We start from the raw sequence: 23,046 nt of genomic DNA, 5'->3' as shown, positions 1-23,046 counted from the left end.
GTCAATGTTTTTCCTACGAATGTTTTAATTAAAGTAATTTATAAAAATTTAATTTTTGGATGTGAAAATTGGGCTGTTACATTTGAACTAATTTTTTTCCTTTTTTCAGAAGGTTCAAGAATACATATCTAATTTGAAAATTTTGAAATTGTTCAGAAATTTTCAACTTGTTTTATTATGATTTTTAAACTTGTTAATAAGTTCCAAATTCGTTATTTGTGTTAGATATACATTGAAATCCTTTAGGTTGTGTTAGGTATGCAACGATTAGCTGATAAACTAGTTTATTTTTTGAGCTTTTTTATTTTTATTTTTATTTTTTTATGTTTGGCAAGATAAAAATAGTGTATAAACTAGCTTTTAATAACAGAACTACTTAGATTAATTTTTAAGGAGTTTTTAGAATTTTCCAAATATACTTCCGATTATATATGGAAAATATACTCTTCTAAATATCATTTTATATCTTCGACCTAGCAATATAGCATATCGAGTAATATTTATCAATCATCATTTTTATCGCCTAACTTATAAGCTAACAACTAACTTTTTAACTAATATGACAAATATATCTTTAATTGAGACGAGAGAAAAGACCAAAAAAAAATCAAGCTTTTTTTATTAAAAAAACTAAAATCCGGAATGAAGACGAGAAAGGGAGGGGGTGGTTATTTGCAAAAAGTCATCAAATGTGGTTATTCATTTCTAACATTTTCAAAAGTATCATCGTTTCGGTGAAACATGTTTGATAGATTTGTATTAGTAGTAGTTTATTTCATATGATTGTGGCATTGATCATGACATGACATGTGATGCACGTTTTGTCATTCATTGGTCTTATTCGTCTATAATTCTCAACTATATTTGGTCTTATTTATCTTTAGATAGTCTCTTTAGTCGGGACGTTATATGTGGATATGGTAAAGGTCGCAACGTGATAGCCATATGGTATAAATGTGTATGTCGACATGTTTTATCCAAGAGTTGGGTCGGTATGGATTTCTTTTGCAAATTTAGAACCATTATGCCAATCTTGTGCCTTAAGGGGCAATGGATTAAGGTCTGTACGGATGAATCCATCGTGTACTTGTCAGACCTTATGATTGTGTTTTTTTTTTTTTGAAATTCTTTGATTTCTACACCATTAAGTTTGACTCGTTAGTATCGATCTTAACCTGTTGTATCAGTACTTGTGTATGAGCCATTACTTATTTTTGGTATTATTTTGTGTTAAGCACTAATAGTTTACATGAAATTTGGGATTTTTGCATAATATGCTTGATATATTTTATATTTAAATTTTTTAACAATAAAAAACATGACTAATATAAGTTAAAACATCTAAGAATTTTCATAGGATGTGCATTTCAGTTAGGTCATCATGAAAAAGGAATTGTTAGGTTATGAGAGTCCTTAGACAATGAAAGAGATAACAGAAAACAACATAAAAACATAACTATTTAAGAACCAATGTTCATCAGATCTAGGCAACTAGTACATAAAAACGAAATATAGAGAGATAGAATACATATACTTATGTTCTTTGGTTTCTTTGATTTCGTCGGTTGATTAGACTTGAAGGATCCAACGTAGAATCTTTCTTGCGATCACACCCAAGAAACAAACTGCAAACTGGAATCATCCAACTGAAAACACACCACGAATCAAATCAATCTAAATCTAGAATCAACTATTCGAGACGCAGAGACTCCTTCGCGACGCATTAATCAACTTCTAGGGTTTTTACGAGCTTTGAGAGCTCCTCTAAATTTCGTAGGGACTTGACTGATTTTCCAACTCTTAATTCCAGCTTTAGGACTCTATTTATAAGGGGAAAAATTCAAACCCTAACAGATAGATATCAAGGCTCAAAATACTTATCTCTAACTTCGGTAATTATCATGATATTTAAATCATTTATCAAGAACATTCCAGAATCTCTAGATTTATTTAATTAAATAAAGCATAAATTAATTAACAAACTAGTCCCTATGATTTATTCTTTTTTCAGTTATGTTCATATTTGTTATTACATGTAATTTAAAAAAACACTGCTATTTATAGTAATAGTACCGACTTGTTGTGGCTTTGGGCACTATTCTTCAACAGCTCTCACTTGCACTATGCACCAACAACAGTCTGGTCCAATATTGACTAGTGCTCCCATTATCAATAGACAACGAGTGTGCAATCCTATTGTAACTACTACATTTATTATCATTCTACAATACACAACCTTTAGACTAGTTATTTCAAATTCCTTTGATCTTCATGATATCTTTATAAACTATCTTTATAAACGTGAGACATGGATCATAAGTCAATGTCAATGTTCAAGATTATGTTATTTGATAGAGACTTATGATGACCTTATCATGACTGTTGATCTGATCAACTTAGCGTCAGCTAGCCTAACCATTTAACTGTCAACATCACGATAGTCACATTTTTTGTTGACTTGTTGCTTCCCATTTCATAAAAAAAAATAGTCACAATTTGTTTTTTTGAAATTTGTATTTCTTTAAAATGAAAGAGCACAAGGTCAACCAAAGTTTTTATGAAAAAATCTTTTATGAAAAGTTATAATATAAAGTAAAGAAAAAACTCATAACGTTTTTATTTTGAGAATAAAAATTTTCAACCTTACATTTTTTTTTATAAATACAATTATTTTTAATGCTTAGATATATTTTACTTTACAAAAAATTATTTTATAGAAATCTCTATTTAAATATTTCCCAAATATCTACTTGAAGTATTATTCTCAACATTTTGATGCAATTCATTGTGACACTTTCAACATCACTTTTTTCATATCCAAATATCCAACAACATTGTTGTCTTGACTCCACCATATGCAACACTTCTTCTAGCAGATGCAACAACTCTATTATCATGAAGAATTTAACCCAAATTAAGATGCGCTATTCTGAAGATGTGGAAGGCTAATCTAAACAAGACTCCTTCTCATGATATTATCATGATATTAGATTACTTTTCATAATTATTACTTTCATTATGAACAAATAATGTCTTGCTGTGATGATTTGAACATTGAAAAACATGTTTATAATAATAGACTTCTTTGTGTTTGTTTAAAAGTTGGTTGTTTTAATCTTAAGACATTATATTGCCAAATCGTTAATCGTTCAGAGCTCAATTAATTTAGGAGTTAATGCGAATAATATACTAACATACACTGCAAAGCTATTATAATTATTTCTACATCTAATTGATTGATAACTAAACAGGAAGTGATATTGTTTTCTTGATTCGTATATATAATCATACTTGATATTTTATGTATTTTTGCAATTATTCTTGTTTTTCTTAATTACTTCATATAAACATTATTTATGGATCGCTATGCTTTTTAATCACAAGAACATTTTGCATTGCTTTGTTTTATATTTGTTTGTTTAATCTTTAAGTGTAACACGATTCTGACGTGGCTTTCTCCATTGTGCAAAATCATCCAAGGCGACAGTAGGATGGACAATGCAAATTAATACACTTACACTTGTGGTCCTCAGTTATAATACTATTAAATTATACTATTATGTGTGAGATCCATGTATTATATTGATTCATTTAAAAGAAAATTTTAATATAAAATTCAAAATATTTGAGAAGTTTGAATTTTTAAGAAAAATATTTAATTATAAAAATTAAAGTGTTTTTTTTTTTCTCTTTTCAATTTAAACAACTAATTTAGATAAATAAATAAAGGAAGTTAATGAAACTTTAATTTAGTAATTTTGATATTGGAAGAAAAGTCAATTAATGAAATTGATATGTATTTATTATTAGATTTAAATAATATGTGAAATTTAATAAAATATAAAAAAAAATCATAAAATGACATGTAGAATAAAAAATAATTTAAAATAACCATAAAATTACACGTGTCAAAATAAATAAGAATATAACATGTGGAAAAAAAGATCTTTATTTATTAGGATAGATTTATAACTTTAATCTCCCACTTTTCATTTTTACGGTTTAACCCTTTTTTTTAAAAAAATTACTACCATTTTGGTTGCCTTATATTTTAGACTAAACTGCACAAATGGTCCCTGTGGTATGTCGAAAATTGCCACTTTGGTCCAAAAAAGTTTGGACTTGCACCATAAGTCCAAAGTTTTCATTTTGTTGCTTGTTTGGTCCAACCTATTCTAATTTTTTTCAAAATGACATATTTACCCCTGTTAATTTGATTTCTCTTTTTTCTTATTTGTTTTTTTTTTTTTTTGAATTTCAGATTTAAAAAAACAAGAAAATAAAAATAAATCTCTCTCTCTCTCTCTCTCTCCCCATTATTTCTCCTTCCCTCTTTGTTTGTTCTTCGTGGTCGTCAAGTACCTTGATCGTCGACTCCACCACCGTCGTCGCCGTTAGCCACCGCTGCCTTCATCCCCTATCGTCTCCGCCACCACCAACCTTCGATAGATCTGAAAGCCAACATTACCCACAAAAAACCATAACCGATTCCCACAACTGGAGACCATCTTCTCACTTTCATGGTTCGTCTTCTCCATTGAAAACCATCTCCTTACCCCCCATTTTCGACAAAAACCATCACCAACTTCCGAAACCCTAGCGCCGCCACCTTATCTCATATGGATTAGGGTTTTCGGCGAAGACGAACGACGGCGACAGAGGGTTTCTTCGAAGAAAAAGGATCTGAGATAGACAATTCTCGCCGGAGAAGAAGACAGAAACGGAGGCGACGCTTGTGGCTCGAGTTTCCAGACAAAGCCTTCGTCGAGGTGTGAAGATGACGACATTTATCTAGGTTTTCAAATCGGGCCTACTGAAGGTTGAAGCCACCTTCGACATTGATATAAGTTTTCACATCTTCTACGCCCTTCGTCTTCTTTAATACATCGCCTCCTCCTTCTGTATCTCCATTCTTTTTTCGGCCACGCCATATATTCTTTGGATTACTATCTTCATTGAGTTACGATTCTGCTGAGAGAGATAAAAAAATAGATAGGTGGTGTTGCTCCGACTGAAAATAAATTTGTGGTGGTCGAAACCTCGAATCGCTGAAGTTGGTGATGGAGGCGGTGTTAGTTTCTTTTTGTGAAAGTTTAGAAAGGAGGGAGAGAGAGGTATGAGAAGGGGAAGTGCAGGTAGGGTTGATTTTCTTTTTTAGTTATTGTAATATTATAAATAGGAGAGAGAGAGAGAGAGAGAGAGAGAGAGAGAGAGAGAGATTTATTTTTAATTTTATTTTCTTGTTTTTTTAAACCTGAAATTCAGAAAAAACTAATAAGAAAAAAAAGAGAAATTATATCAACAGGGGTAAATATGTCATTTTGAAAAAAATCAGAACAGGTTGGACCAAACAAGCAACAAAATGAAAACTTTGGACTTCTGGTGCAAGTCTAAACTTTTTTGGACCAAAATGGCAATTTTCGACATACCACAGAGACCATTTATGCAGTTTAGTCTATATTTTATATAGTTTTAGTTGATTATTTATTTATTTATTTAACTTTTTGTTTGGAATTTGGTCACTCACTTTTCCATTATGGTCCATTGGTTTTTTTTTTTTTTTACAAAATTGTAAAAATGGTCCTTGTGTTTGTTAAAATTATATGGTTTTGATCCAAAAAAATTTGGTGATGCATTGGTGGTCCAATTTCAAATACTTTGTGCGAATTTGGTCCATAACCAATATGAAATGACAAATATGGCCTTATATATATATATATATATATATATATATATATATATATATATATATATATAATATGTTATTATTTTTATTACAAGAAAAAAAATAAAGTACTCTCTCTCACACACACACACACGTGTCGGACCACAACCCGTTAGAACTCCACCTACCGGAAAACCACCAGTCAGACATCCACCTATCGGACGACCACTACCACTATCTGCCAAACCACCCATTCGTCTTAAGTCACAACCCAACACACGCTAAAAGGAGACCACCACCACCACTCATGCTACAACTTTCTTACCCTAGCTCCGGTGGTGGCTTCCAATGCAAGACCCATAGTAAAAATACACATACAACGGCTCTGCTACCCTAGCTCCGACCACGAAAAAGGCCCAGTAGTTTCGGATCGGGGCATAAGGAGGTCGATGATGGCGACAATTTGTTGGTTTCGGTGAAGGTACAAAGGACGTCGCAAAATTTCTCCTTCGTCACAACCTACGTCGCCTGCCACCGTCGGACGAACCTTCGTCTGTTGTTGTCTTAGATCAACGGTCCAACGTTGCTACCACCTGCCTTTTTGTCACAGCCTACATTGTCTTTCTCCATCTTCCTTCTTAGTTGCCACCCCTGTCTTCTTTCTTTGTTGTCACCCCCCCCCCCCCCCCCCGGTTCCCAGATCGAAGAGCCAGTTCATCAGAGAAAGAAAAAGATGAGGTAGATAGACGTCAAGTTTTATAGACATGTTTTCCGATGAAACTGGATTGTAGTGGTTGTCCGTCATGTTGTAGAGTTGAATAGCGCTGTCATGTGAGGGAGATGAATGGTTTATGTTTTCCGGTGAGAATTGCAGCCGCCAAAGGTGGTTCCAGTCACTGGTGATGGAGGGTGGGATTGGTGATGAAGGGGTTTCTCTCATCCTATAAAGTTAAGAGGGATGATGGTTTTTTTTTTTTTTTAAAGTTAAAAACAATAAATTAAATTAGTTTATACATTTAAGCAATTTATAAAAATGAAAAATATAAATTATAAAGACATATTCGTCTTTTTAGGTGTAGAGGGATCAAAATCACTAAATATATCCGAAATTGAACCACTGATACACCATCAAACATTTTTGGACAAAAACTATAGAATTTTTGCCAACCTCAGGGACAATTTTTGCAATTTTGTCTAAAGTTTTTGGTCTGGTTTTTAATATCTATCAAGAATTTGGTCTCTCATTTTTAGATTTCAGTTCAAATTTCTTTTAAATTCTTTTTACAACTTTGTTTTCTATATTTTTAAACTTGTTTTTTTATAAAAATAATTTTTACATTTTTTTTTGAAAAGTTTTTACAAATTAGTTTTTTACGAATATTTTTTGGACATGATATAAAAGTATTGAATTGTCTCTAGCATAGCATGATAAAAAGACCAATTTACCCCTAATGTATGTGTGGATATAATATAGATTGCAATATTTAATAAAATATTTAAGCTATTGCCATGTGCAAAGAAATATATCAAGCTTTTAAACGAATAAACCATATACAAGTTATCGAATTCAACTCAATCAAAAACTCAATTTTAATTTTTAATCAATTAAGAACTACTTTGTCAACCATAAGCAAAGCAAAAGGAATTAATATTACATTTACAAGTAAAGATTTGTGTGTTACTTTATCAGGTTGTTGGCTTCTATCGTTGAACTTTATTAACTTAAAAAGATAAAAAGTAATTCTCTAGCTTCTTTCTGAACTCTCACTTCAATTAAATTAAAGAGTTCCTTTAGATGTGTTCTACAATTTCCTTTCTGTTCTATTGAAGTGCAAAAGCATCAGAATCAAATGCTTATGCTACAAGATCGAAGAGATTCTGGAGAAAAGAAACCTGATAAATTGAAGAGTTTCACTTCACATGAGCAGATCATCAAGAAATGGGGAGATGATTGGGAGCTTTACAACCCCAGAAGCCACAAGAAACGATATGATCCACAATGGAAGAATCCATAAGAACACCACCTTTAGAATATTCTTCCCTGAAATGCGTTAAACGACTTGAATCAGGAAGATCCACCACATCGAAGTTTATACATAGCAGATAAAATGATGATCGACTTACCAGTAGAGCGAGATGGGCCTTCGGTTTTATCAATTATCCATTCACCAGTCTCTCGAAGCTTCTTCTCCACATCCCCTTCCGTTCTCCCAATCGAATTCGACAAAATTGAATCAAAAAACGTTTTCTCTTGCTCAGATTCACTGGTGGTTCGATTTCACAACATGAAACACAAATTTCAAAATCGGAAACCTAAAAAATTCATAATTCCCATCGAATAGACAAAATTAACTACTGAATTTCACTTAATTAGATGAAGAAACACAACCTGTTGATGTCACGATCTCTGAAAATTCCTGCTCCAATAGCTCGTTCTATTTCTGCAACTGAGGGTTTCTTCTCTTGTTTTCCTGCCGGGATTGACGGCGGTGGTAGTGGTGTCGCGGAGTTGATCCGGCGAACTTGGGGTTTAGTATCTGGATTGGTTTTATCTGATAGAGAGGAGAGAATGAGTGGTCTGTTAATGGCGATGGAAGTTAAGCCTATCATCTTTCCTCTTTTGCTCTCCAACGACCAGATGAACACGCATAACAGAATTTTGTTATCGTTAATTCCATCATCTTTAGAAAAGTACAACCAAGTCCAATTCTTTAAATTAATAACCAATTAGTCCTTGTATTCTACTTGGTTTTTCAAAAGAGGGTATTTTTGTCTTCGTCATTTAATTTTATTTCATTTTCGTTTTTTCTAGCTATCAAACAAATATGCACTAACAACTCATTTATTCAACCAGAATAACCAAATTTATTATTATATTTCGATGTTTGGTTGATTTATATTTAAATTAAATGACTGGTTTATTTTTCAATCACCAACATATCCCTAAAACCCATAGTTTTGCCGAAAATAAAAATAATAACAGTAAAAAAACCAATTATACTAAAGTTTATCAACTCCTAACACGATCCAATTAATATTTTTTATATTTAAAAAAACCGTATAACTAAAAATGGATCATATTACAATCTTTCATCATATTCCACGATGGAAACGAAAAAAAAGGACGAAATTAATAAAAGAAATTGATCAAAAACCAAACACCAATCATCTCAAAGAACTCCAAGAAGTATGTAGCTAATCAATATATTATTTCAAAATTTAGTTTTACATACAAAAACATTTAAAAAAATAAAAATAAAAAAAAATCTACATTTCAAGTAGGCAACATTCTAAGCAAATGAAGAGCCTTGACCCATTCCACCCTCTCACAAATCACAATCCTCCTCAACACGGGAACCACCCCGGCCGCCACCATGGCGGGGTGGTTCTCCGCCTCCATACCCAAACTATAAAGCACCGCCAACCCACCTTCCACCACCCTATCGTTCCCCTCTTCCACCGCCTTCACAATTGCAAAAATCCCGCCTTTATTAGCAACCGCTCGATTATACTCCACAACCCCTTCCGAAACAATCCTATTCAACTCCAAAACCGCATCTTCTTGGATACGAGCGGAATCGGAATCCTTGATTTGTTGAATGAGTCTAGGGATTGTTTCATGGATTATGATGTCAGTATCGATTGGATTTGGAGTTTGTAAATTATTCTGTGAAGAGAGTTTGATGAGGCATGCGGCTACCCAATCTTTGTTTTGAAGAGGGATTTTGGAGGTGAGGATTTTGCGGAGGGATTTTGTAAATTCGGAAATGTTTGCGGTTTTTTTGAAATGTTGGGAATCGAGAAGGCGGGTGAGTAGGCGTGATGCGCAGGATACTGCCACCCCAGCTTCTTCGGTTTCTAGGGTTTGTAGTTCGGGTTCCTCGAATTCAATTTCGGATTCTGTTTCTGAAAATTTATTAAATAAATTTAATAAAATGGTCCGAAAAAGGCCTTTAATTTTTTCAAGTTTTCCGAAAAAAAAATCTCAACTTTGTCTCTTTTTTTTTTCCGAAAAAACCCCTCACATTTTATATGTTTTTTCAGGGAAAAAAATAAAGTCGAGGTTTAATCCGGAAAAAAACACAACGTAAGGTCTTTTATGAGATTAACCCTTAATTAAAAAAAATGGGTTGATATGATTAACAACTTCTTTTAATTAAAAGATTGCGTTATGGTTTTCGTTTGTGTGCTATGTCAAAAGTTACGGATTCAATCTTTTTTTGTATGGGTGTTTGTAAAGGGATATGTTAAACCAAGTAAAATGACTATGTTGCCCTCATATTCATCTTCTTCAAGGAAAAATTGAACTGTAAAGCATTGGGTGTTGTTGAAGTTTTGAGAAATTGGAGTTAATTACATAAACAAGATGAAGAATATGAGAGCAAAATAGTCATTTTAGTTAGACTCAACACATCAAGCTACAGACATAAGTGCAATAAAATTACGCTCTAGGGACTGAATCCATAACTTTTGACATACCACAAGGTAGAAAGTTGTAACTTAATCTAATTTGAACTTTTATTTAAATAAAAAACTATTAAAAAAATGTCATAAATAAGCAACAAACAGTTTTTTTACACAAAAACACTAAAAAAATGAAGGTAAGAAACTGGAATCGTTTGTTCACAAAATACCCTTATTTTTATTATCTTTAATGATATTTTTATTTTATGAACAAATCATTCCAGTTTCTTACCACTTGATGGAACTTTTAAAAAGAAGATAATTTTGTATTTAAATAAAAAACAAATAGTTTGTTATTCATTTATCTGTATTACCAAATGAATCCATAGTTCCATACCATTAAAGAACTTGTGTTGGAAAATGGAATTCAAAGCAGATTCGATATCAAATAAGACGATTTTGTCCCTACAACTCTCGAATGTTGTCAAGAATTCAAGAATTGAAGCTGCTTTTGTTTGCAAAACAAACGAAGAACTCTTCAAGATTTCAACTAATCGCGAAAGGAAAGTGGAATCTGAAAGATCCTCCACTTGGATCGTTTGCCAGCTGTCATATTCAATACAAAAAAACAATTCTATTATTAAAAAAAAAAAAAAAAAAAAGAACCCTAACATGCAAAAGAAAAACATAACAAACCTGGTTGACAATCTTGCTTCATTCCATCCTTTCTTAGATCCATTAACAGGTGCATCATAAAACTGTTTGTAGAAATAGCAACATACTTTTATTTCTTGCATTTTATATTTTTTATTAATAAATAAAAAAATGCTAACCTTTGATTTCATTTGTTTGCTAGGATCTAAAATCCGAGCAAGAATATTCAAGATCTGCATTAATCTCAAACCCACATCATATCTCATAGAATTAAATATACACAAAATATATTAGTTTTTATACCATGTAAGTTAAATCCCCATTGGCATCTGAATTTTTCAATAATGTTATCAAATGTTCCAAAACGCCCTCCGATTCAATTCTCTTGCAAACATCATTGCTGCATTAAATAAAGATATAAATATCAATACAACCTTTCAATTCTTGTAACTTTTAAGAAAGAAATGAAGAAATAGAATATTTCACCTGATTGAAAGCCTCTCCAAAGCATGAACAACACTTGATCTAACAGATTCACTTTCATGATCAATAATCCGAATTAAATTCTTCACAGCTCCCGCTTCCATAAAAGAGCTCCTCATATGCTCACTAATCGCCACGTCAGCAATCGCGTCAGCAGCTTTCACAACAGCCGATTCGTCTTCCAGTTCAAGAATCAAAACCATACGCGCCACACCATCAACCCAGGGCAAAATCGTAAATTTACTATTTCCATTTTCTGTCTCTGTTTCTATAGCTCCAATTCGTGCAAGAAACTGTTGTTGTGTTCTCCCAACTATTGCATTCTTTTTTGCTTCTTCTAATCTTGAATTTTGTTCATCTTCTTCAACATGTAACCCTAAAAGCAATTCTGATGCACCGAATCTTGATGGAGTTTTTGGAGTTTGTTTCACGTTTAGCTCGCTTCCATCGGGTAGAGAAGGCCAAGAATGTAAAGATGGGCGAAATGACTTATATGCCCCTGGACCAACTAAAGGAACTAGAACAAGACCTTCTTCTATTAAAAGGATTTTGTAATAGTCATCTTTTCCAAGCTCCAATAATGCACTTTGTGCTTCTTTTCTAATGATCTTGGATGCTTCAATGTCTGTTCTTAGAAATTTGGCCTGTATTTTGATTGGGAAAATAAATTCAAAAAACTGAAGCTTTCATTTCTTCCTATATATATAAGTAATGTATTGTAAAAATAGTCTCACCAATGGGGGAATGACACCTGTCTCGACCATAACTTTGTGATTAGCAACACTTAATACTAAATTAGCCAAAACACCACCAGATGCTTCGATAACTTTCATGTCTTCATCATCCAAGAATTTAATAAGTAAAGGAAGAAGATCAGAGTTTGCAATTTGGAGTCTAAGTTTTTCATCAACTGAGAGGTTTGCTAACACACATAAACTTTGCTCCTTTATCTGCCAATTTCAAGTTTTTAAAGGTTTTTTTGGGGATTAAATTCATATTACACTTCAATAACATAATTTTAAAGAGATTAAAATGATATCATACCTCAGAAGTCAATGAAGGTCTTCTCAAAAGACTAGTAATCTCTTGTATAGCTCCACTTTCTGCTACAAAATCTCTATAGATGTTAATTGATGATATCATTCTCAAAAGTCCTGCAGCTGCTTCACATGCAATATCTGACTCTGAGTTTAAAAGATTTACAGTGAGGAAAACAGAACCACTGGATTTCATGATTGTGTCAACACACTGTTTTCCACCCAGAGAGTATTTCCATAATGCATCAACAGCTTGCTCTCTATCTGAAAGATCGTTATCTAACCCTAGCATACGAATAAACAACCCCACATAACCATCACCGGAGTTAGGTGAGCTGCTCGCGTTATAATCCTGTCGATGTAACAACAGTGGCATTTTCACAAACACGTTGTGTGCAATTTTTCACCAAGAAAGGAAAGTAGATTAATTTCAAACTGTATAATCACACAAGCGTTCATTCATTCTAGATAATTGACATAGAATAAGATGAAACGAAGATTGATATGAACTTCGAAGCAAATTAGACGACTTACAGGAATATCATCGGAAACTTTTTGTGGGGTGTCGTCGTGAAATGTGCCACCGCTGTCACTACTGCTGCTGACCCTTGTGACGACTGGGCGTAGGGAGTGTAGTTTCAGGTTTGATGAATTGAACGAAGATGAAGGGTGTAAAATTTGGAATTTTCTTCTGGTTCTAGAGGTTTTAAAGATCATCGAAGAGGATGTTTCGACATGGGATTGAATTTGAGATATGGAGAAACCGAATTTGAAATGGGGATGAGTTGTTAAGGACATCATCTTGATGAGAAAGCAGTGAGGTTCAAACTCCGGACAAGATTATCAAAGGGTTTTAGAATTTCATGGTGTTCTGTGGGTTTAAATGGTACAAGCCTATTTGGGAATTGAAGCTTCGAGATAATGCATATTGAGTATCGAGTACGCCCTTTGGAGATTGTTATTCAACTCACGACTATGAAAAAAGAAGAAAATAATAGCCAAAATGTTTAAAGCTTTTCTAAATTAACATAACATAAAATAAAGAAAATCTTTCATATAGTTATTAGGCCTTCAATTTCATATTATTTGATTAACTGGTTGTTTCAATTTCAAAAATCAAAACTAATTTTCTAAGAAATCCGATGCTTATCTCTTGTGTCTCAATTTTAGAATTGACTGATTATGTTGTGGATTGTGTGTCTATTTGTTTCATTTTCAAGCAAGATTTGAACAAAACAATAAGTATGAAAAGAATTTTGGTTTTGCTTTCAAAAAAATTAAAGGAATTTGATGAAAAATATTTTAAGTTGTGTTGTAGTCGTGTTGAAGCCACATTTAAATATGGTGAACGATCAGATATTCAATGAACTTTATATGAAGTTAAATATGGTTAATGAATTTTACCGAGTGAAACTACTAACACCTTAGATGTATTAAAATATTTGAAAAAGTTAGTTGTTTTCCTAATGTAATTGATGTGTATAGAGTCTTTATGATTATTCTAGTAACCGTTGCGTCTGTGGAAACATGTTTCTCAACATTGAAGTCTTTAATGTTCTACACACGGTCCACAATGTTATAAGAAAAACTTAACGACTTAGAAATTATAGCTATTAAGAACATTATATTGGGAAATATTTATTATAAAGAGTTGGTTTGCTTCTAAAAATATTATGAGAGCATTGAGATTCATGTAACTATGTAAGATTTGATTCTATATTATTGTTTTTCTAATAATTATCGACTCATCATAGTATTAATGAATTATGTTTATAGATAAAAAGAAATAATGTATAAGGGCCTAATTTTATTTTTCACACATGGCCCCTAAATTAATGAGACATCCTCTATGAATGCCTAAAAGATGTACCGAAAAAGAAAAGAAAAACTAGAAAAAAAAAAGTGTTACGAAATACTATTTAGAATAGAAAAAAAAAATTGTGATGCAATAAAACTGTTTATTTTTTATTTTTTATGATTTCTTATTAAAAAAATATGTTTTCTCCAAGTTTTATTTAGGGGTCTTCAAAAATCATTTTTACAAACAAAAGAAAATATGTATGTCGCTAAAACGAAGATTTTATATAAAAAAAATCCGGTAAAAAATTAGAAGGAAAAAAAAAAAAAAAACTTAGATGGTGTTATTTTGTTTATTGGGGGAATTTTCTTTATTTTTGTCTATTTTTTTAAAGTAACTTAAAAAATGGTAGTATTTGTTTTTTTTCCTCTTAAATTATTATAAAAATGTTTCAACTTTCCACACCCTTAAACAAACAGGTGAGGCCCCAAATTGCACAGCATAAAATATTCTACAATAAAAAAGAGACACGTCCAAATAATAAGGATAACAAGAGAGTACATATATATATTGATATAAACACAAACACATGGTCATAAACAAAATGAGCTCATCCTTGAGCTTCAATATCCCAAAGGCTTTGCCTTCTCTTCCTCAATGCAAATTTCACCCTCTTTCCACTCCATTAAATAAAAAACAACCCCGTATCTTCACGCCACACAAGTCGTATGTAAGTTCAACTATCGTAACTTATACAGTTATCCCAATTATACTGTAAGTATTCTGACTGTATCTTCTAACTCGTTACAGAAACTCACAATTGTGAATCAGAAAAAAAGTGACAATGGATTTGCTTTGAACAAATCCCATTTGGCAATCCAAGTTGGAGCACTTTTAACAACCGTAAGTTCTCCTTATCATTCACCGTAAAGTCAACATGTTTTACTATTGTTGATCTGATTGATGTGAGAACAACAGATTGTCAGTGAACCGGCTTTTGCGATAACCGGAGTAAACGATGAAGAGGATATTGTGTGGGTGTTGATACAATTAGCCATATCTGCATTCTTCTATTTTCTAGTTGCACCAGTAAGTGAAAAAAAAAAAGATTTTTGTTTATTTTATTTTTTATCAATTTTGTGGATAAGTGATTTGAGTGGTTGGAATTTATTTGTAGCCATTTATCATGAATTGGTTAAGGACAAGATGGTTCAAGAGAAATCTTTTGGAGATGTATGTGCAATTTATGTTTGTCTTCCTGTTCTTCCCGGGGTTAGTTCTCATTCTCCCTTTTGTACTTTTTTATAAAATTAAATAATCAAGAAAAAACATTTTAATATCATAAATGGGTATCAAACTATTTAATTTTTTTTTTACAAAACACGATTTATTTTAAACTAGAAAGTTTTGTGAACGTCTCGTTTCACTACTTGAATTTTGATATTACTTTTTTTTTTTAATACTTGTGAAAAAACAAATAGTTTGTTACCCATTTGGTCATTTATGACACTTACCTTTTCTTTTAAATGGTGAAAAAAGTTAATGTAAAAATATAGTTAAGTGACTAAATCGATAAAATGATGCAGGGTGTTGTTGTGGGCTCCATTTTTGAACTTTAGGAAATTCCCGAGAGATCCGGACATGAAGTACCCTTGGTCTGTCCCCGAAGATCCTTCTAAAATCCGTAATAACTATAAAAAATTCCCTTGGGCTACCATTGATGATTATGAAGTCTAAATTGTTCCCCTTCATTTGTTATGTATCATAATAACAACACACATTTTACTCCACTTTTTTATTTTTTTATGTTTTCAAGTATATAATGCACACAACCAACTCATATTGTAATTATTCCGCATTGAATTTGGTCTGAACGTGCAAAAGACGTAAATAACCCCACCCATCATTCAAGATATCAAAGCCGAACAACTTTAATAAACCTTAAAGTTAAAGTCAACATCCACCTCAACCGAAAAAAGAAAAAAAAAATTGATTAAAAACATGTTTGATCTTCATCTATTTCTAGGAAAAGGGAAAACTTAAATAAAAAGCAACTCGTTCTCTCTCTCTTTTTTTTTGTTCTAAACCAAGGGTATTTTCGTCTTTTTTTAACCTCACGTTAGGGATTCCGGGAGGGTGTGTCTTGTTAAGTAGAGTAGTGGATGTTGAGCATGGAGGGTATTTTGGTCAAATCCAAAGATTCGAGGGTGGTTGGAGGGGTGAAAGCAACCGCGACACCAATGGCAATGACAATCAGAGCCATTCCTTTAACACATCCCCAGCCACGTGATAGTCTTCCCAGTATGACTCTACAGTATTTGTCTGCTTCTTTGTAGAGTCCTTGTTGGCCTTCAGATATTTCGCCACCTGTCAAGGCCTTCTCATTCTGTACGCACAAGGTAAAAACACATTAAAATTCGAGGGTAAAATGGTCATTTTGACCAAGCTATACGACTCTTTGGCTGGGGTCTGAAAGGGTGAAAAAAATATTATGTGAGTAGAGATGGAGGGACGAAAGTTGAAATATTATTTAGATGGAGGGACTAAAGATGTAATAAATGAAAAATGGGAGGAGATTTAATAGTAATAGAAATACCATGTTCTTGAAACTTCTGAGGGTTTCAGTTAGAGTGTCAAGAGAAGATTGTTTTACAGAAAGGTCCTTCCACTTCTCAGCAATCTTTTTCAGAATCACAACACTTGCTTCTAAATTATCATTGTAAACCTTTTCCTGCAAAAAATATATAAACTTTTTATAAAATCGGTACCAAAACATTAAATTTATAAACTTTTTTTTTTTTGTGTGAACTAAATAGTAAAAACAGTTTATATACAAAACTCACCCATAGTTTATAAGAATCAGGATTTTGAGTTAAACACCAGATGAAAATACCAGATGCTTCATTAGATAACTCTGAGATTCCTACCAAAAAGCAACATTAAAGAAATTTAGTGTTTTGTCTGGAAATGACAAAAATACCCTTGTAACATAAATATTACCTTCTCCAGCAGCTTTTAAGGAAACTGTCATGATTTGTTGAGAAACTTGTTTCATGGCTTTGCTTCCGGGTGAGCCTGCAAGTGCCACCTCTTTGAGTGTAGGATACACTGCTTCAAATCTTTCAGTTGCCTACACGTTTAAATAATTTAAATATATAATTGTATTTTCTTTTAAAAAAAAAAGAAAAAAAGACAAATCAGACCTTAACACGAGCTGAAGATGAAGGGAAGGTGACTCTGAGTAGCAGTTCAAGTGCAAATGGTGGCATCAACCGCTCTCCCTTTCGAACAGCAGCATTTACTAAAATAGTACGCGCCTTTGGGGCAGAGAGAATTCTAAAAATTAAAAAAAGAAAAAAGAAAAATTATAAGTTGATTTATAAATAAAGAAAAAATATTACTTTAGGAATGGTGGATTCCATTCCATTGGGAAAACAAAGAGAGGTTTTCTTCATTACACTGGAATGGAATTATGGAATGAAGCAACAAAGAGAAAAGTTTAAATGAAAGGTTGAGTTTAAACCTTTCCACTAATTGCAAAATTAGATCCCTTGTTTGAGGATTTGAGCCTGATTTGCCCCCAACTATTGGTAATATTAAATGGGACCAAGAGTACAAACCAACAGCCACATCTCCATGTGATGCCTACATATAGGAACCAAGGTTTGTGAAAAAAAGATAGAAATACCCTCCTACTCATTCTCATCATTGAGTATAGACTAACCTGTGCTACCATCCACACAATAATTGGAAGCTTGTCTTGTCCTTGATACTTTGAAGTTTCCCTTAGAGAGGGCAATGCGGTAATTAAAGCATCAGGTTTCCTTCTCAATACCATTGCTAATGCTACAAAAATCCCAACCTGCAAAAAGCACCATTTTATTCTGCTTCTTGCATATGTGTAGTTTGATGTTGTGAGAAATCGTATACTAATAATTAGACACACTTATGTATTTCCAAAATCATTTGATGGTGTGAGAAATGAATGAATGAAAAGAATTAATATATCGTGAAGAAAATGTTGGGGGATCTGTTATCTTACCTGAGATTTTGAGGATGGTTTTTGGGCAACTTTCTTGGATCCCTTTGCATTGCCTTGTTGGCTTGCAAAGTCAGCAAGAATGCTGTCTAAAGACCACAGGACAAAAGATCCAAGAGCTTCCAAAGATCGGTTATTGATCCAGTCAACTGATGTCTTGTAAACAGATTCAGGGATATGTGACACTGGATTCTGCAAAAAGAAAATGAATATTATGAGAGGAGGAGAAATGAAAAAGTTTAACTACAGCCAAGAACCATAAATAATTGAAATTATATTAGAGATATTAGGTTTGTGAGCTTTAATACAGAAAAAACAGATGATCATAAAAAGGTTCAAACTTTTTAGAAAAAGTAATAGCCTAATGGGCATCAAAATCATACAGTATAAAGTTTATTCCAGTTGAGTGTTGACCACATGACGAGTTTCAAAAGAACTTACATCTGCAACCTTTGCAACAGCAGATTCTCTCAATAACTTTACCCATGGAAACTGAGAAGCACTAACGCTAGCAAATGCTCTTCCAAAGTAATCAGCAAACCTCATCAACTGTATATCCTGTTGCGTCTCGAATGAAGCCTATATGCATAAGGAAATTCACGTGTTTAGTATTTATTCCCAAAAGTTCACATCAAGTATCGATCTAAATAGAATCCATAAACTGGAGCTGAAAAATCTCTTCTTTTTTCGTTCAATTATACATGCAATCGTGTCATGAAGAAACACAAACACCTACATATATTGAACAGCTACATTTCAAAATTAGAACAAATTATCAAATCTGTTAGAATAGATTACCAAAACCAAAGCTAACTCTATTAATTATACAATGATTTTCGGAAAATTCAAGAGCTTTCAGCAAATTATATATAAAAAAATCATTTCAAATCAACTGAATTACGAAATTAAACCTAAATAAGTCACTCACCGTCACATCGGACAAAAAACTAGCCAAATCGGCGGCATCGATCTTCGCCGCCGCTTCTGGAACTGTAACCTTAGGTTTCTTCACCTTCTTTGGCTTCGTCTTCTTCTCCTCGGTAACACCATTCCCAGCCGCACCATTTTCAACAGCCTCTTCATCGCTATCGTCATAATCAGAGTAGTTATTCTTCTTCGACGATCTAGTCGGAGGAGCGGGATCATACATCGCCAAATTCGCTAACCTCTCAGCTTCAATAACCTTCCTACGCTCCTCCGATTTCTTCTCAATTGACGTGAATACATTATCAACGGCGGGGATGGAAGATCCGTTAGAAAACACCTTCGTCGACTGCTGTTGTTGCTGCTTCGCCGGATTCTTCCTCTGCTTCTTAGGGTAAGTAACCTTCTGCCATCCGTGATTGTTGTTGCTTTCTTCAACAATGTTGTTGTTGGATTCGAACTCCATTTTCTGACTTGGATTGAAGAGAGATTTGATGGAGGGGAGATCGAGAATTTTGACGGGAAAAACAATGGAGATGCGAAGGGTTCAGTTTCGTGGTCGAATTGGAGACTTTTTACTAGCAAATGGAGAGTTGACAATGCCTAAATGTGTTCTGGACTTTTATGCCCTCTTGCTAGAAATAATTGTACTTTGTGGATCACTATTTTGTACTATGAGGGTAATTTAGTAATTACATCTCTACAGCCGTTATGGAGGATATGAGTTCTAAAAGTCATCATGTGAACAAAAATTGTCATTTTTATAAGTCATATATGTATATTTTTTTGTTCACATTGTCATTTTTATAAGTCGTATATGTATATTTTGAAAAACTATGTATCAAATTTATTGTAACACTTTTGATCTTAAAAGATAATGATTTCATAAAAAATTGACATGGTCTATGCTTAAAAAATGAATTAGTACCAAAGAGTGTCTAACATGTTCAATATTTAGACACATACCGACCTAACAAAACATGATATATGATTACACCAACTAAGGAGTTGAGATACATGTCTAATTATGTAGATGTTACAACACAAAACGGTCCAAATATGTTATCTTTCTTAAGGCAATTGTCTTCCAAAATTATGGTATTAACATCGACTTATCAACCAAACACTTTATCGGCTTATTACAATAGATGTGAGCAACATAAAATAATGTAGGTTTCACACATTGTGAGAATTGAAAATTTTATAACATAAATACATCAAATTACAAATGATCTTTACATAAATTCCACAATAACCATCAAATCTAATCAACCTCGCTAAGTGGGTAGAGCACAATGATCAACCTGTTACAACTTATAAATATACCTCATACGTAGTATTATGAATCAGGTTATAAGACAAAACATTGTTTTGTTGTGGCAATGATATGAATATCACTTACTAACAAGATCTTAGTAAGTTGCTCACACTCACCCTTTGTTTCTATATTCTTTTATCCAAACTTCACTCATGTAATTTGAGCATGAGAGCATAATTTCATACTTAACTTGGAATGAGATTGATAGTAGGGTTTTTTCTGGTGATTCTAGGTTTTATATGTTAAGATTATCATTACTTGAACCCGCATTTGTAACGACACAAAAATCAGGGGTAAAAATTTTATTTTTAATATAACTCAAACATTGATACCATTTATTCCAAACATTTCAAAACATTGTTAATTAAAAATATTTATCAGAGTTCATCCAAAAATCATTTGTTGCGGAAAACATAGGTATGTGCACTGCGATCAAGCTGGATCCTTCCTTTCCAAAACCATGATACCTGAAACCATAAACAAAATTGTAAGCATGAAGTTTAGTGAGTTCCCCAGAGCATACCCCACGTAATCCATATCAGCTATAACAGCTACATAAACCATAACAATCGCATAAGCATGCATATGCACATATAAAGATGCCATGGAAACCTTCCAAGGTCATATTCACATACTCACATAAATCATATCAACTACACAAGTCACGCATATAAACATATAGGGATGCCCTGGAAACCCTCCAGGGTCTTAGCCCACTGCCATGGGAACCCCCATATGGTCTTCACTAACTACCAATCAAACCATATATACAAACATATAAGCTAAACACACAAACATATAAGGATGCCCTAGAAACCCTCCAGGGTCTTACATCTGGTGCCATGGGAGCCCCCACATGGTCTTAGCTCAATGTCATGGGAACCCCCACATGGTCTTAACTAAGGATGCCATGGAAACCCTCCAAGGTCTTACACCTCAGTGCCTCAGGAACCCCTCGAGATCTTTACCTAGGATGTCGTGGAAACCCTCCAAGGTTTTACACCTAAGTGCCCCGGGAATCCCCCGAGGTCTTCCATGCAAGTATCATAAAGACAACTAGCAAATCACATACCACATAATCAATTAGCATACCACATAACACACTACCAACTAGCATATCACGTGATACATAATGGGCTGGCCGTGGTGCATTCGACCCATTGGTATGGTGAGGAGACTCACCTGGCACTGCTGAAGTCCTACGGATGAACTCTAACTGTTGGTTGATAGATTCCCGAACTGCCAACATCAAACAATACCCAATTAATAATTGGGTTCCAATACATAACCACAACTCCATACTTGGGGTAAAAGACTACTTTACCCTAACTTAGCTTTATTCAGTCCAAGGCCCAAAAGTCAAACCATGGACCAAAGCCCAACATATGGCCTAAATTTCCAAATTAGGCCCAAAACTCTACATGGGCTTATCTTAAGGCCCAACTGTTTATTCTAGTCCAAACAATTGGCATTCTGATGGCCCAATAGCTACTAATCCTCAAGGGCTAATTATGGCTAAATTTTCCAAATTAGGCCCAAGCCTTTTCAACGGGCCTTATCCTAAAGCCCAATAATTTCCTTAGTCCATAAATATGTTCCCATTTGGCCCGCGAAGGCCCATAGTGGCTCAGTCCAATAAATGGCCCAATAAGAACCCAAAACCCAATTAGGGTTTTTTTCACATAGAATGATGGTTAGGGTTAAGTGTTCTTACTTAACCCATTAAGGACTTAATCCATTAAGTCCAAATATACAATGAAATCGGGCTTGAGTCATATCTTCACTCCAATGGTCTAAAATGCTGGTCCCGATACGTCCAAACCAATAATTCCAAAATTAGGGGTTTCTAAACCCTAATCATGGTTTTCAACCCAATCATAGCCTAATAGGCCCAAAACTAAGTCCTTAGATCAATTAGGGCTTCATTAGGCCCACTAGAGTCTCATAAGGCCCATTAGGGTTTCATAAGGCTGGCACCACCCATTACCACCTTGGGTAGTGGCGCTCAACGGTGGCGGCCACCACCTCGTGGCGCTGGTTAGGGTTCTAGTCCAATCGAGTCCAAGCATCCCAAAACCAATCCAAACACTAACTAAGCACACCGCCACCCAACACGACGACGACAGCCACCACCTCACAGTGGTGGTTATGAGTTTCTTTCCATTATTCTACTTTCTAATTACATTTTACAAAGATTTAATTCCAAAATAAACACGCATTAAGTTAAACACACACACACACACACAACCTTGTGGTGGTCGGTGGTGGTAGATGGTGGCAGCCAGCACCTCATGGTGGTGGCGGTGGCTTTTCTCATGAATTTCGGCCAAACAACCCCTTACTCATTAAAACACAGGCACACAATCACTAAATACACACACATCCACCACCACATGGCGGCTAGTGGTAGCAGAATGGTTGTATACGGCGGCAGCCACCATGGTCGGCTGTCATGGTGATTGTTCTCATTTTCCAAGCCAAACAAACATGCACACATGAACAACAATGCATTAGATCACACATACATGTGATTCACACGTCGAGATGCACACCATAGCCTCCCTCATAGTGGTGAGTGTTGACCAGAGCGGCTAACAACAACCGTATGGGTGGCAGCAGGCAGATGGTGTGGGTTGAGCTCTAAAGCGGCGGTGGTCGGCTGAGACGTAGCGCTGAAGGACAAGGAAGAAAAGAAGTCACAACTACGACTTGAGAACAACAGTA

The 23,046-nt window shown here is 34.0% G+C and overlaps 4 protein-coding genes across 5 annotated transcripts; 1 reads left to right on the top strand and 3 right to left on the bottom strand.

Annotated features, from left to right (window-relative positions):
• Positions 1-1,430: 1,430 nt before the first annotated feature.
• Positions 1,431-8,318, bottom strand: CRR3 (chlororespiratory reduction 3). 2 transcript variants are annotated; one of them, XM_078970729.1, is made up of 4 exons: positions 8,055-8,318; positions 7,790-7,929; positions 7,559-7,706; positions 1,431-1,646 (listed from the first exon to the last, which is right to left on the bottom strand). In XM_078970729.1, the coding sequence occupies exons 1-3, from the start codon at positions 8,273-8,275 to the stop codon at positions 7,582-7,584; spliced, it is 486 nt and encodes a 161-aa protein (XP_078826855.1). In that variant the 5' UTR covers positions 8,276-8,318; the 3' UTR covers positions 1,431-1,646; positions 7,559-7,581. The 2 variants fall into 2 exon arrangements, with proteins under 2 accessions (XP_078826855.1, XP_078826854.1); XM_078970728.1 differs by lacking the exon at positions 1,431-1,646 and having other exon boundaries at positions 7,397-7,706.
• Positions 8,319-8,853: 535 nt separating this feature from the next.
• On the bottom strand, positions 8,854-13,210 carry LOC145010812 (ARM repeat superfamily protein). Its single transcript, XM_078969360.1, has 9 exons — positions 12,778-13,210; positions 12,251-12,595; positions 11,941-12,156; positions 11,210-11,850; positions 11,027-11,123; positions 10,903-10,956; positions 10,766-10,827; positions 10,467-10,675; positions 8,854-9,571 (listed from the first exon to the last, which is right to left on the bottom strand). The coding sequence occupies exons 1-9, from the start codon at positions 13,042-13,044 to the stop codon at positions 8,940-8,942; spliced, it is 2,523 nt and encodes an 840-aa protein (XP_078825486.1). The 5' UTR covers positions 13,045-13,210; the 3' UTR covers positions 8,854-8,939.
• Positions 13,211-14,613: 1,403 nt separating this feature from the next.
• On the top strand, positions 14,614-15,831 carry NDHL (inorganic carbon transport protein-like protein). Its single transcript, XM_078967462.1, has 5 exons — positions 14,614-14,771; positions 14,852-14,944; positions 15,020-15,130; positions 15,219-15,313; positions 15,628-15,831. Exons 1-5 carry the CDS (start codon positions 14,631-14,633, stop codon positions 15,776-15,778), a joined length of 591 nt encoding a protein of 196 aa, XP_078823588.1. The 5' UTR covers positions 14,614-14,630; the 3' UTR covers positions 15,779-15,831.
• Positions 15,832-15,954: 123 nt separating this feature from the next.
• LOC145008843 (uncharacterized) lies at positions 15,955-19,600 on the bottom strand. The gene is made up of 10 exons (XM_078967461.1): positions 19,009-19,600; positions 18,522-18,659; positions 18,084-18,272; positions 17,766-17,903; positions 17,565-17,686; positions 17,245-17,377; positions 17,042-17,171; positions 16,885-16,964; positions 16,638-16,772; positions 15,955-16,427 (listed from the first exon to the last, which is right to left on the bottom strand). The coding sequence occupies exons 1-10, from the start codon at positions 19,468-19,470 to the stop codon at positions 16,188-16,190; spliced, it is 1,767 nt and encodes a 588-aa protein (XP_078823587.1). The 5' UTR covers positions 19,471-19,600; the 3' UTR covers positions 15,955-16,187.
• Positions 19,601-23,046: the final 3,446 nt, after the last annotated feature.

This window comes from Lactuca saligna, chromosome 8 (assembly GCF_052625555.1).
Source record: "Lactuca saligna cultivar CGN05327 chromosome 8, ASM5262555v1, whole genome shotgun sequence".
Taxonomy (NCBI): Eukaryota; Viridiplantae; Streptophyta; class Magnoliopsida; order Asterales; family Asteraceae; genus Lactuca; species Lactuca saligna.
This window is presented reverse-complemented; position numbering and strand designations above follow the sequence as displayed.

Coding starts and splice junctions, on each gene's coding strand:
- CRR3 (XM_078970729.1), bottom strand. CDS start 8,275: ATGATAGGCTTAACTTCCATCGCCATTAACAGACCACTCATTCTCTCC. Junction 7,930..8,054: donor AGAGATCGTGACATCAACAG/GTTGTGTTTCTT, acceptor TCGAACCACCAG/TGAATCTGAGCAAGAGAAAA. Junction 7,707..7,789: donor AGGCCCATCTCGCTCTACTG/GTAAGTCGATCA, acceptor AACGCATTTCAG/GGAAGAATATTCTAAAGGTG.
- LOC145010812 (XM_078969360.1), bottom strand. CDS start 13,044: ATGATGTCCTTAACAACTCATCCCCATTTCAAATTCGGTTTCTCCATA. Junction 12,157..12,250: donor GACCTTCATTGACTTCTGAG/GTATGATATCAT, acceptor TGAAATTGGCAG/ATAAAGGAGCAAAGTTTATG. Junction 10,957..11,026: donor ATGGGGATTTAACTTACATG/GTATAAAAACTA, acceptor AGATTAATGCAG/ATCTTGAATATTCTTGCTCG.
- LOC145008843 (XM_078967461.1), bottom strand. CDS start 19,470: ATGGAGTTCGAATCCAACAACAACATTGTTGAAGAAAGCAACAACAAT. Junction 18,273..18,521: donor CTGTTGCAAAGGTTGCAGAT/GTAAGTTCTTTT, acceptor TTCTTTTTGCAG/AATCCAGTGTCACATATCCC. Junction 17,378..17,564: donor ATTTTGCAATTAGTGGAAAG/GTTTAAACTCAA, acceptor TTTAATTTTTAG/AATTCTCTCTGCCCCAAAGG.
- NDHL (XM_078967462.1), top strand. CDS start 14,631: ATGGTCATAAACAAAATGAGCTCATCCTTGAGCTTCAATATCCCAAAG. Junction 14,945..15,019: donor TTGGAGCACTTTTAACAACC/GTAAGTTCTCCT, acceptor TGAGAACAACAG/ATTGTCAGTGAACCGGCTTT. Junction 15,131..15,218: donor TCTATTTTCTAGTTGCACCA/GTAAGTGAAAAA, acceptor ATTTATTTGTAG/CCATTTATCATGAATTGGTT.